Source organism: Cyprinodon tularosa, unplaced genomic scaffold (assembly GCF_016077235.1).
Source record: "Cyprinodon tularosa strain WSP-4 unplaced genomic scaffold, ASM1607723v1 ctg589, whole genome shotgun sequence".
Classification (NCBI taxonomy): domain Eukaryota; kingdom Metazoa; phylum Chordata; class Actinopteri; order Cyprinodontiformes; family Cyprinodontidae; genus Cyprinodon; species Cyprinodon tularosa.
The window spans coordinates 173,879-187,449 of NW_024039328.1; the positions used below are offsets into that span (position 1 = coordinate 173,879).

The 13,571-nt window shown below is 38.2% G+C and overlaps 1 protein-coding gene across 4 annotated transcripts in view; it reads left to right on the forward strand.

Moving 5' to 3' along the window:
• Nucleotides 1-13,571, forward strand: part of LOC119797547 (Down syndrome cell adhesion molecule homolog) — a 137,945-nt gene that overhangs the window by 77,983 nt on the left and 46,391 nt on the right. For 3 of the 4 annotated variants that reach the window (XM_038306666.1, XM_038306665.1, XM_038306664.1), the window contains exons 4-11: nt 149-295; nt 3,801-4,079; nt 4,211-4,486; nt 4,724-5,020; nt 7,048-7,323; nt 8,100-8,378; nt 8,534-8,653; nt 9,878-10,057. In XM_038306666.1, the coding sequence (XP_038162594.1) occupies nt 149-295; nt 3,801-4,079; nt 4,211-4,486; nt 4,724-5,020; nt 7,048-7,323; nt 8,100-8,378; nt 8,534-8,653; nt 9,878-10,057 (1,854 nt within the window). Of the gene's footprint in view, nt 1-148; nt 296-3,800; nt 4,080-4,210; nt 4,487-4,723; nt 5,021-7,047; nt 7,324-8,099; nt 8,379-8,533; nt 8,654-9,877; nt 10,058-13,571 lie in introns of those variants that run through there. The other variant, XM_038306667.1, reaches the window with a different exon arrangement.

The following is a 13,571-nucleotide window of genomic DNA, read 5'->3' on the forward strand; positions in this document are numbered from 1 at the left end:
TCACACACAGGCATATAAGGTGCTTATAAATGTCTACTATGTTTCCCTGATTTTATGATTTTATTTTTAATTATTTTTTTACATATATATACACTTAAAAATGTTTGATAGGTTGCTGATTTTGCTTTCTGCATGTGTTTCTTTTCAGTGTCACGGTTTCTAATTACATCCACGGGTGCCCTATATATCCTGGATGTGCAAATGGAAGACGGGCTTTACAACTACAGGTGTATGACACGACATCGGTACACAGGGGAGACCCGACAGAGCAATAGTGCCCGTCTAATTGTCTCAGGTAAGAACCTAGTTTAAGAGTCCTTATCCAATTTGCCAAAATTGATTTTTTTTTAAACAGTTTAAGAAGTGGAGATGAGAGCACCAACATGAGTGACAGACAACCCCTCCAATAAAAAAAAACAAATTAATAATACACAGATCTGAACATAGCAGAGGAAGATATGGCCATACAATTGTGCTTGTGACAAATCATGAAAATAATATCCATAACAAATAGTTACATTTATTTTGCCAAAAACAAACACAATATCCATCTAACAAAAAGTGCATGCAGTGCATGATGCTGGCAACACCACTAACACTGTCTGTGTAAGTGGGATTCTTTCAGGGCTTGCTTATCTGTGTCTCTACCTTTAAGGAAACGTGGCATAAATGTTCTGATGTGGTTCCCTTTGACAGTTTTCAATGACAGGTCCTAAGGTGATTTTAACTTGGGCTTCTTGTGTGTTCTAACCACACATCTTATTTCAGACTGAGAACAATGGTAGATTTTTTTAACATGTAAAAAAACCCATCAAAAATTAATAGAAAATTACAATGTCTCCACTGTCACTATAGCCTGTTAATGGACTCCTTGACCTGTTTCTGTTTTTCTCACTGCGTTCCCAATTAATGGCTGTCTTCATCATGCCATTTTAAAGTTATGTGTGAACCTGACACTTTGTCATTCTCTTGACTGATATCTTTGTACATCAGAAATAATTTGTTCCTTAAAAATTTCTCTGCATATGATGAAAGGTATGAAAATGAGCAAATATCAGGAAAATCAAATTGGTAAAGCTGAGCTATATGTCTGATTCTTTATAACTATGTAAAAGTAAAATGGAAACTCATGTTGACTGAAGAATTTGATTTAATCCAACCTTGTTTGAACCTTTAGTGTGAGTTCAGGACTGTGCTCACTTATAAATCACTGATTCTTGAAACTTTGGCAAAAACATGTCCCACTAAGAAAAGTGCTAATTCTGTTGGAAAGAAATAACATTTTCATGAATAAAAACAATCAAGGTTATAATCAGGGGGTCCTTTGCACAAATGCAAGGTTCTTTTAAAGTTTATTTTATTTTATTGTTAATTTAATGATTATATGCTGGCCCATTGCCTATAAAATCAGTTGTCCTTGGATAGGAGATAATCATTTCAACTTCATTAAAAAAACAAAAAGTAATAATTGAATTGAATAATATCTTTACCAAATGAAAGGGTACATTTTAATATGTATTTAAAACTACAAACAGTGAGTTTTGAACAATAATAACCATTATTTTGTGATTGCTCAAAATGTGTCCCACATATTTGTCACCACCGTCAGATATTTATAAAAAGCAATAAAATCAGGCAACTAAAAGGTCAACTACATGCCTGAGGACCCCATTTTCAAATCTTCAGCTCTACTGGATGCCTTAAGGTCACTCAAGCTCCTGTAGGTTTGCTATTTTCTCTTAAACTTGTTCATATTTTTGGACACTGCTAATGTCACAACCATAACATGTCAACACCGTCTCTTTTGTATAAAAAATATTAGATTAGATTATGACATAAATGTTTACTTTTTAAGAAGAGGTCTAAAGTAGCTAGCAACGGAGGGGAAACAAGATGGCTAATGTGAACAACTCATGCATATCATGTGAAAGAGTAGGATTTTGTCACCACCGTCAGACTTTCTGTCTGACGGTGGTGACGCACAGTCTGACGGTGGTGACAAAAAACTACAAATGGTTCTCAATGGAGGCTAGAAAATAATTGTTGATCTGTAATGTTTCATTAACTTCTTTTATATTTTTATTTATGTAATTCCGCCTAGATTTCTTCCATATTGTATAACCCTAGGGGATGGGGTGTGCCTTCCCTGTCTCTCAATTCACTATTATGCCATGTTCATTTGGTTTACATCATTTGGGATGCACATAGTGCACCTACTACCTACCTACATAGCACATAGTATACAATATTCCTTGTAAGCTATGGCAGGGCAACATTTAACCAAATCTAACATTTACTGTAATTCCCCCCAATTTCATAGTCATTACACTCAACTTTGACTTTATGTATTTTAGGAAGTTATGGCTAGGAAGCAGATATCTGTGAAGGAAAGAAGGAAAAGAAACAGGGAATATCAAAAGAAGTGTGAAGGCCTACTGACAAAAAACCTACATATATTCAAGCAATTACTCAGAAGGTTCAAAATTTCTACCATAATGCAGCACGAATGACAACTGACAAACAGGACACAATCACACGCAAGAAAATAAAGCATCAGAGAATGATTCTGACTGATAATGATATTTCTTAATTGTACCTTATATTCCTTGAAAAATATTTGTCACAGTGCTCATGATTGTTATTTTTTGGACCAAATAGTTAAATAAAGTTAATAAGCAAGAAACCATTGACTTGAATTGTATACAGTTTGGAATTGTATGTTGAAATGAGGCCACTGTCACCACCGTCAGTTCTAAAGTCACCACCGTCAGAGGGTTTTTATTCGTTTTAAATGAATATGCTTGCAATATGTTTCTTCAGTGCTGTTCTCTCATTAAAGTAATGGTCTCTTTTAATACAAAAATATGTTTGTTAAATAAAAAAACATGACTTTTTCTATTTAGGCTTAAAGTAAACGTTATCTGATGTTAGATATTTTAAAGGACTACACGTGAAACAGTTAAAAAAAATTAACAAAAATGAATATTCAACATTTAACAGCATAAATGTGTGCTAACAATGCCAGATAAAGATTTAAAAACTCTAAATACTTATTAGACCAAATAAATAAAAAATAATTAGCTTTTTATTGTGTCTGATGGTGTTGACAAAAACAAAGTAATAACTGGAAAAATGCCTATTTTATGAAAGAAATACAAAATGAGGAGGTTGCACCTGTACACTGCTGAACAGCCAAGACCTTGGTCTATAACAATATACCTTCAGATTTTGTAATCCAACTAACTTTTTATCTTCAAAATTAAAACCTGTTTTATCCAAATTCCCAAGAATCAGTGAAATACAAGTTAAAACCTTCCATTTTCATTTATTTCATTTTCTCTCTAACAGACGTCACTGTTTAATTTTGATTAAGATATAACACAAGGTTCCTCAGGAAATGTATTTTTAGGACTATTTCCACGAATCATAAAAATATTTATCTAAAAGAAGATTTATCTGCTTTAGATATGTCTGTCCAACCTGGTTTGTTTACTGGTACAAATAGAGTTTGGGATGAAAAGTTCATCCGTAGCTATAAAGCAGTCATGCATATTGTTAAAGGGGTATTGTCAGTAGGCAATGGGAAACTTGGACACTCAAGGTAAAGCTGAGTTCGAGTTCTCAGCCTGGACCATTCAATATTCACAGAGTCTTTGGTTAATGATTAACAGGTTAAGCCCAGACTATGGGCCTACTTAAGAACGAAATGTTCTTCCTACATAAACATGACACATTGGGTAAACTTCAACCTCTGACCACAAAAACTACAGCTTACAATAACTAACTCTTTGACCCTGCAGATCCAACAAATTCAGCACCACACATACTGGACAGCTTCGAGCGTCGGGAGGTGATGGCAAATCATCGAGTGGAGCTGCCCTGCAAGGCCTCAGGCCACCCTGCACCCAAATACCGTTGGCTAAAGGACAACCGGCCGCTGGAACCAGACACACGCTTTAGACAGAGTGTGACAGGCCTGCTGATTGAAAGAGCCCACTCCAGTGACACAGGGACATATGTGTGTGAGGTGTGGAACAACTACGGAAATGCTGAGGTTGTTGGCAGGTTGCAGGTAAAAGGTCAGTACTCATCGGTATGCGCCTACTTAATGTGGGGACCTTTATCAGTTTTAGTAAATACCTAAGACAATGTTAAAATGCTTTGCCTTTTTTGGTAACCATTAATAAGTGCTGACCTCCCTGTATAACAGAACCTCTGAAGGTGACAGTGAGTCCGCGGAAGGTGAAGGGCAGCGTTGGAAGCCAGGTTTCCTTGACCTGCAGTGTAACCGGCTCAGAGGAGTATCAGTTATCCTGGTACCGCAATGGAGAGCTCATTTACCCCAGCAACAGTGTCCGGATGACGGGCCAACACAGAGAGAACCTGGTTATGGCTGGCATGGCCAAAAGCGATGGAGGAGCCTATCAGTGCTTCGCCAGGCATGGCAAGATGTCTGCCCAAGAATTTGTTCAAGTGATCCTGGAAGGTCAGAGCTCACAGTTGATCATTTAAATGTGAATCTGTGATCTCTGCATGGAGTCTCTGTGCACTTTTGACTCTAACATATGCGGACTATCACTATTTTGAATAAGTTGCTCTGTCTTTTAAGGTCCAGTACCCGAAATTCTCGTAACATTTGTTTTGTAAACTTAGTCTGATAAACAGTTTACAAAACTGATTACTAAAGATCATGTAAGTTTATTAAAACCCTTTTTGTCTCCAGATGGCACCCCAAAGATCCTGGCATCATTCAGCGAGAAGGTCTACAACGTCAATGAGTTTGTGTCGCTGTTGTGTACGGTGAAGGGTACACCCGAGCCCAGGGTGACATGGACTCTGGATGACGAACCGGTCATTCGGGACAGCCGGCACCGCATCTCCTACTACACCAACGCAGAAGGCCACGTGACCAGCCACCTCAACATTACCCAAACCCAGGTCCCTGATGGAGGGGTGTACCGCTGCATCTGCAACAACTCGGCAGGGACGGTTTCGTACCAGGCGCGAATAAACGTAAGAGGTGCTTGTCAGATCAACTCTTCCAGCACACCATCACATACACACATCAACACGTCTTTAGAAAATTCAGTTTTCAATGTCAGCTGAAAAGCACAGAGATGTGCAGATGCTGAAGGAATGCCTTGCTAAGGTTGTTGAAGGGATTCACAGATTTAAAAAGCAAGAATATTCAGATAAAAATGTATCATCATTAAATACCTTACTGTTAGTTTCCTTTCAGGAAGCTTTTTTACTGATTTACTGTTAGTATTAATATTTGACAAAAGACCATGAACTTGATGTAGGTAGTTATTCATAAGGCAATAAAACAGGAAATGATTTGTTTTGTGTAAAATCATTACTATTTTTCCTTTGCAGAAGCCTAAATAGATAAATCACACACAAGTAGTTATTGATAATGGGTAAACTGATGAATACAGGCCCTCATAGATGCAATGAAAGAGAAACCATAGTCAACATAATGTTTCATTTGACATAGGGGAGTGACAGCTTAGTGGTTAGGGCATAGAGCTTGGAATCCTGAGGTTCTGGGTTTGAGCCCCACTCGACCAGACCCTTAATCCCCCACTGCTCCCCAGGCGCCGCACAATGGCAGCCCACTGCTGCTCAAGGGGATGGGTTATTTGTAGATGTAAATTTCTCCAATGTGAGATAAATAAAGATACATTATTATTTATTCATATCCCTACATTGATAATTGTTACCAAAGTGCATAGGAAAGAAGGAAATACGTGTGAACTAAAGAGCCCAGTTTAGTTGTGACTGCTTTAAAGATATGTGCTTCATTTGCTCATAAAATTACTTTATGAAGTTCCATTAGTTACCAAAGGATTTCTTCCCATAATGTATAGAAATGTGTTGGATGACTTGATGAGAGGGGGAATTAGCAAATTATCAGTGTTATGACAGTCATAAAATTTAGGCAACCAAACTTCTGCTCAGTTTGAAGATGTCCAGGAGCCTTTGTAGGTTCTGTTGGCTCACAGCAGAGCAATCTGCAGTTGGAGCGCTAATACATGTAAGCACCGTGAAGGACCGTTCTCCTAAGCACATTCCAAGTCAGATGCAAAGTGATATTTTTTGTCTGTGTTTTGTATTTGGCCACCATAATTCTCTCCCTCCGTTGACTTACGGCTTTTATGTATGAAGTCAGAATTTTGCCTAATGGGGACAAACTTAATGAATACTCATATGTGCAATTTTATTACAAAACGTCCAGATGCACATTTTGAACCTTCTCATGTGTGCAGGTTCAATACCATAACCCCCCAATATATCAGAAGCATTGGTTAATGCTCCTTCTATGCACTTTCTTGCTTTTTATGCATCTGTAGATTTTCTTCTACTTGTGTTAAGACCTGTTTCTCTGTGCTATTGTCAACTGTTGTCACTTTGAGGGTGGATCAATCTGAGAAGGTAAACTGCCTATAATTGGAAATCCTGCCTTTTACTGTACTCACTGTACTCTTTTCTTCCTAGTTGCAGATACTAATGTTAGCAAAGTATCTTATAGGCTAATAGGTGTTCTCTTAAAGAGTTAAAGTTGATCCGTTTGTCTCCGATGTTAGTCTGTGGTTAACTTTCAAGAAAACGGAAGGGCTTCATTCATTAGTATCAACAGTTCCCCTTGCTTTCCAAGTTACAGGTAGACCTATTAACAGAAAGAAAACAGTGATTATATGAATAATCCTTTGGACTGATCAATAACTTTACAGAGCCAAAATACAAATCAGATTAGAATTCAGGGAACATTTAGATTTTTAAACATATTTGGAAAGAAAATGTTTGAAAAGAAATAAAGTCAGAGGTGTTATGTTTTACTTTTAATCTTTTCAATTATACTTAACAAGGCATTCTGGAACCTAATTAGAGATCTATTTTTTCTTTCCTTGCTCTTTGAATTAAGAAGGCATATAAAATCTGTTTGCCTTAAGAAAAAAAAAACACAACATGACACAGTTATTATTCAGTCAACCCCCAAGCCTCAAAATCATTTTAAGAGAGTTCTCTCTCCAATGTGTCCTCAAGGGCCTGCCAGCATCAGACCAATGAAAAACCTCACTGCCATTGCTGGGCGGGACATGTACATCCACTGCCGCGTCATTGGGTACCCTTACTATTCCATCAAGTGGTACAAGGACTCCAATTTGCTGCCGTACAACCACAGGCAGCGAGCCTTCGAGAACAACGGCACTCTGAAGCTGTTTGATGTGCAGAAGGATGTGGACGAAGGAGAATACACGTGTAACGTGCTGGTGCAGCCTCAGCTGTCCACTCACCAGAGTGTCTATGTTACTGTAAAAGGTAAGAAGACCCCCGTCTGGTTTAATTTCCAGCTGTAATGTCATGCAGTTGGATTCATCAGGCAGGGTTAAGAATATACAGGCGTATAGAGCTTGATCTGTGTGACACACTCTCAATAAAACAGACACACATTGCTGATAGCAAAGCTCCATCTCCATCACTGCAGCCAGCCAGTTCATCTGGAGCTCATCTAAATATTCATCGGTGCTGAGTATACAGCCAGATGATGATAACCTCAGATGACTCTCTTTTCTCAATGACGCTGCATAATTTGAAACATCGGATGGGTAAATGTGACCCCTCCCTCTCTATGTCGGGCCTTGAAGAGCTAACGAGTGTGCAAAGGGGGAAAATCACACAGTGTAGGCAAAAGCTACACTGCGATTCCACCTCAGCTAATTTGCCTCTCGGCTGCTTAGCATTCCTCTGCTTCTGAGAGGGAATCCCCAGGAGCCTATTACGCCTATTTTGTTGTGAATTGAATAAGCGCTGAAGTGCTGCTTATTCCAGTGCTATTTTAAATCATTAACTTTCCAAAGGATTGGGTTCTCACAATGGTTTCAGTGTCCCCAGATGGAAGAAGGGGAGTAAATATAAGTTTTATACATGTTGTTAGAGAAGTATTACATGTGGAGAGAACTGATTACATTTCTTAAGCATTTATATTTACACAAAATACAAATCTGATATAAAGAGATGTGCTGATGTTAAACGTTGGTTAAAACCTTGTAAAACATGTTGCTGCAGGGAAATAAATAAGCATGTCTCTTTCACAGTCCCCCCTACCATCCAGCCATTTGAGTTCCCACGGTTTTTCATCGGCCAGCGAGTCTTCATCCCCTGCGTTGTCATGTCAGGCGACCAGCCCGTCTCCATCACCTGGCAAAAAGATGGCAGGCCTATCCCAGCCAGCCTGGGCGTCACCATGGACTACATAGATTTCACAACCTCACTGCGCATATCCAACCTCACGCTGGCCCACAATGGCAACTACACCTGCATCGCCAGCAATGAAGCCGCTGCCGTGGAGCACCAGAGTCAGCTCATCGTCCGAGGTGAATAGGGGTGGGAGACGCGATGGGGAGGGAGCGCAGATGTGAAGATAAGATGCAAACAGTAGAAGTGACTCTTAGACTAAAACACATTTTATACATACAAACTGTTTATTATACATACAGTATCAATAACCTGGAAGCTATTTTATTTCTAGTTCCTCCAAAATTTGTGGTTCAACCAAAGGACCAGGATGCCATCTATGGAAAAGCAGTGATCCTAAACTGCTCAGCGGAAGGTTATCCAGTTCCTACCATTCAGTGGGAGTACTCAAAAGGTAATCAAAGACCAATCATTTCTCTATAAGAATTAAATCAGATGTTTTTTGGTGTAAAATGCTTTAAATCAATACCTTAGTGCTATTCCACAGCATTGATGTTAGTAAGGCATTGTGTCACTTAAATGACATTCTAGAGGGGAATTTTGCCTGAATGTCTTTAAAACAAACATAGATCTACAGCATTATGAGGTTCACACATGAAAACATGCACCTACATTCCCAGAACATACAGAAAGCTCAGAATCAATCAGGGTTCAACAATTGCTAAATATGTATACCCAACAAACTTGTGCTATCCTGTTTTGACTTTTCGTTCTAAAGCAAAAATATTTTACTGCTACCATGATTTAACCTCGTCAGGTTTGTTCAGGTTCATTAGAACCTCCAATTTTAATTTTCTCAACTAATATAAATAATTAAAGTAAATAAAACTGTGGAAAGGAGGAAAAGTATGTTATTTTTTCAAAAAAATGTGTGTTGTTGAACAATTTTCAATGCAAATCTCTCTGCATGCTCAATCAGACTGGATAATGTTTATGAAGAGCAGTTATCAAGTTTAACAATGGAATCCCAATTTAATTTAGCTCTGGCCTTTAAGTGGGACATCCTAAGACATGAATGTGTTTTAATCTTAGTTAAATTTTCATAACAAGGTAATTCCTCTATTGGGCATCCAGGAACCTGTTCTAGAAATATCACAACCCAGTCACATGCATCTAACATTTAATCTTTTATCATTGCTCTTTTTTTATCAATAGACTTTCATTTGTATTAATTAAAAATGAAAATAACTAAACAAAATATAAATATCTTTCTTATTTATAATGATTCTTCTAGTTCACAGCTCAATGATAGTTGTTCTTTTTATGACCTGTTTCCCCTATTATACTCTCATTTTCATACTGGCTGGTTTCCATGATCTAAACCATTTTATTCTAGCTCTGGTCTTATGTTGCACTCAAACAAATCTCAGATGTTGGAAAAAAATAAATAAATAAAAATTAAATCCCTATATTTTCTCACAATGGGGAACTTCACTCTATGCATTTGACCTTGGGGAGCAGTGGGCTGCCATTGTGCGGTGCCCAGGTTCAAAATGTGCAGACTGTGCAAAATGCAACTAACTTATCTAACAGTTTTCCACACATTCATAAAATATTTAATTTTTTGCTTGCATCTTCCAGTCCCACCCAAATGAACTTTTTCCCTGTTTTCTGACAGGTGCCGGGGTGCCTCAGTTCAAACCCATAGCCCTGAACTCAGGCTTTCGAATCGAAGTTCTGGTGAACGGCTCTCTCCTTATCAAGCATGTGTTGGAGGAGGACAGTGGCTTCTACCTTTGCAGAGTCAGCAATGATGTCGGGGCCGATGTTAGCAAGTCCATGTATCTGAACGTCAAAAGTAAGTATTGTCTTCCAATATCAAATAAAGAAAAGCTTTAATAGGAGATGGTGGTTTAAACCTCTCTGATAATGTTCAAGTAAAATGTTAATGCAATATAATGGAGCCTGCTCTGTGCTTTCTGTTAAAGTGCAGAATTTTCTTGCTGAGTGAGTAACAGAGGATTTTTAGGTTCTTTGGATTAAGCGCTGAATTCTGCTTAGAGCCAGAAACTGCCATAATGATGTTTCTGAGGCGTTAATGTGGGCCAGGCATTTTAGAGGACTGTAGAGATTAGCTGTACCTTGTTTTTGCTAAAACGCAGAGGAACTTTCTTCATAACAGCCATGAAGAAAGTCCCAGTATATTAAAACATATGGAACATCATACATTTTTTATGCAGGCACAGTGTGCCATCTCCAGCTTTATTCTGGCTGGATGCACATTTTGATCAGTCATTGCTAGATGAGGCTTATGACCCGATGTTCTTATCAACCCTGAGCAGAGGATTTCCTGCTGAGATCCTCGCCGTCTGCCAAACCATAGAATTTCTCTCTAACTCTCCTGTCTTGCTGAAGACTCACAGCTGGAACTTACGGTTTAACTGAATGTTTAAATAGCGCTACTCTTCAGTATGTTTTATACAGTATTTTTATTGTTTGTCATGGCCTCTTTAAAGCCTTCCTGCAGTTTTGCTATCCAAATGAAGTCCTGACTTTGACTCACTCACTCTCTCCTATTTCTTTGAAGTGGACTTTTTGGGTTCCTTTGGATCATTTTCTTGCATCAGAAGAAGCTTGAAATGCAGATTGCCAAGTAGAAAAAGTCCTCACAGCACGTTTTCTGTGTGATTCTGTGTTATTCTTGAGGACAAATGTGCGAAGTTGTGGAAAAACCTATAGAGGCATTTCTTGCAAGAGAATTTTCCAATTTATTTAACGTCCTCAGATGGAGAGATATAACTCTGACTGGGCAAACCTCAGTAAATACATTTATTCCTTATAAAAATCCCAACACACACACTCCCCCCAGGGGAACCAGCCCACCCCCTGCATAAAGAACTTTCTCGCACTTGAACATTTGGAGGAAAAACAACTTGAGTTCATCAAGGCGATTCCCTGTTAGGTGAATATATCTTTCACTGGCCAGATTGATCTTCTTAAAACAACAGTCCTCCCCTTCATGCCATGAAGGAAGCTGTGTAACTTATTTTTTATCTCTCATGACTTTCGTTTGGAGCCTGTGAGGTTAAGAACGGACATACCTCAAGATTTTTTTACTCCACAAATGCAACAGGACACAAATTTTTCAAATGTTTAATGTTTGTCTCAGTCTTCCATATATTTCACTGGGGATCATTGATGTGTTCTTTGGCAGATTTTTAGTGAACCTTTTCTGTTCTATTGTTCAGCACCGCTTCTGACCTTTGAACTTTTTTGCCCAGTCTCTTTATCATTAAGAAATGTTCCATGTTTTCTTTTTTTCTTTTTCTTTTTTTTTTCTTTTTTGTAGATGATGACCCCAAACTGCACTTGTTTTTTAGTCCCAGAACCTTAGAAATAGATTCAAAGCCTGTGGGATAATTGGTGTCAAAGGTTTTTTTTTAATGCTTGTTCCTGTTTTGTAAATTAACATCATGTAGTTACTTCTAATTGTCAGAGAGGTTCTACAATTGTTTTTTTTGGATTCTACTCGCCTGGCTGTGATAATAATAATAATACATTTTATTTAACAGTGCCTTTCTGGACACTCAAAGTCACTTTACAGAAAATACAAAAAATAAATAAAAAGAAAGATGAAAATACAAATATACAAATACAGGAACATAAAAACAGTTATGGATGGGGAAAAGAGCAGTGTATTCACAGATAAGCAAGCTGGAACTAATAGGTTTTGAGTCTGGCTTTGCATAAGGGGAGAGAGTCAATAAGATTTCTATTTACATCCAGGTTGCTTTGGGTATCTTTTTCTAATAACTTTTTTTGTGTATTTACTCATTTTTATATACTAATATGAAAAATCTGACACAAAGTGTAAGGGAGATAGCACCTGTTGACGGTGCTGTACTTCTTATTTTCTATATATCTGCAGTCCAATTTTAGTATAATGCAAATTGGAATCTGCATAAAGATTGAATTATTGATATGAAAATAAAATAAAATATTATGCAGGGGAACTAAATGTTATTTTGCAAAAAATGCACCTAAAATCTTTTCCAAGAATGAAGCTTTATGTAAACCTATAAGCAGATGGGATTGAACTATTGCTCCATCTCCTTTATACATCCTGGCTTTTCATACATGTTATTGTAACCTGTTATTACATTTTTTTTCTCTTTGCATCTCTGTCCCCCTGAGCCGATGACCCATCTCTTTCATGTCTACTTTGTTTCTCTTTGTAGGATCATAAAATTATGATTAAAAGTAAAGTTAAAAAAAAAACAATTATTTATAACCCAATTGAGGTTTAAAATCTGAAACCTTGCAACCTATTCTCATTATGGTGCGTATGAAATCGTACGAAAAGTTATGCACCGTAATTTCGTAAGTTTTGGAAGTTTTTTTTGTTGTATGCGCATGCGCATTTGACGCACCATTGACGAATATAGAATCTAAATTACAATTAGCCCTAACACTGACCCTAAGATATAAAACAGCAAGCCACGTAGTTAGAGACATGAATAAGTGCTGATTGCACTGTTTTTCCCATTTTTACGTCCGTCCGCGGATCTGCTTTTTTTTCCTGTCTGCCAGCGCATGCGCACTGATGTGGTTTTTTGAGGAAAAACGTCAAAAACGTACGAAATAGTGTGCATAACTTTTCGTACGATTTCATACGAACTAGGGATGGGACGATTTATGAAAACCGTCAGAACCGTTCGGTTCGACTGTCTCGGTTCGGTTCGTGTGTGTTTCGTTCGGTTCATGCACTGCTCATGCGCGAGATGATTAAATTCAAAGCAGCAAAACATACGGAAATGATCCATGGTTTCCGCGGATCATTTAAAATAATTTTTAAATGATTTTTTTTATTAATTCCATAAATTTTTATGGGATTTCGGTGGAACAATCAACATGTATCGAACCGAAAACCGTGACCAGAAACCGTGAATCGAACCGAACCGTGGATTTTGTGAATCGTTCCACCCCTAATACGAACTGATAATGAGAATATGTTGAACCTTGCTTTCATATCGCAGGGAAATTAGCTTTGTCGTGCTTTCTGTTTTCTGGCCTTTGTGAGTCTGTTTGTTGTCCCTTGTGCACGCTCTCTGCTCCTGAGCCATCTTGCTGTGGCACTTTTGTGTCTCCTCTGTAACAGGGAGCCCCCCTGGGCACCAGGAGAGCCACACCTTGCTGTAGGTCCCCTGTGTGTGAGTGTGTGTGCATAAAGACAAGATGCTCATTAACCTTTGAAACTTCTCCCTTTGTTTTGTGGACCATCTGAGGCTCTTATGTTGTGCTGTTTACTCAGGACATCCTACACCACTCGTGCAACGGTTGCTACTTAAGATGCTTAGGAGCCAATTAGACAG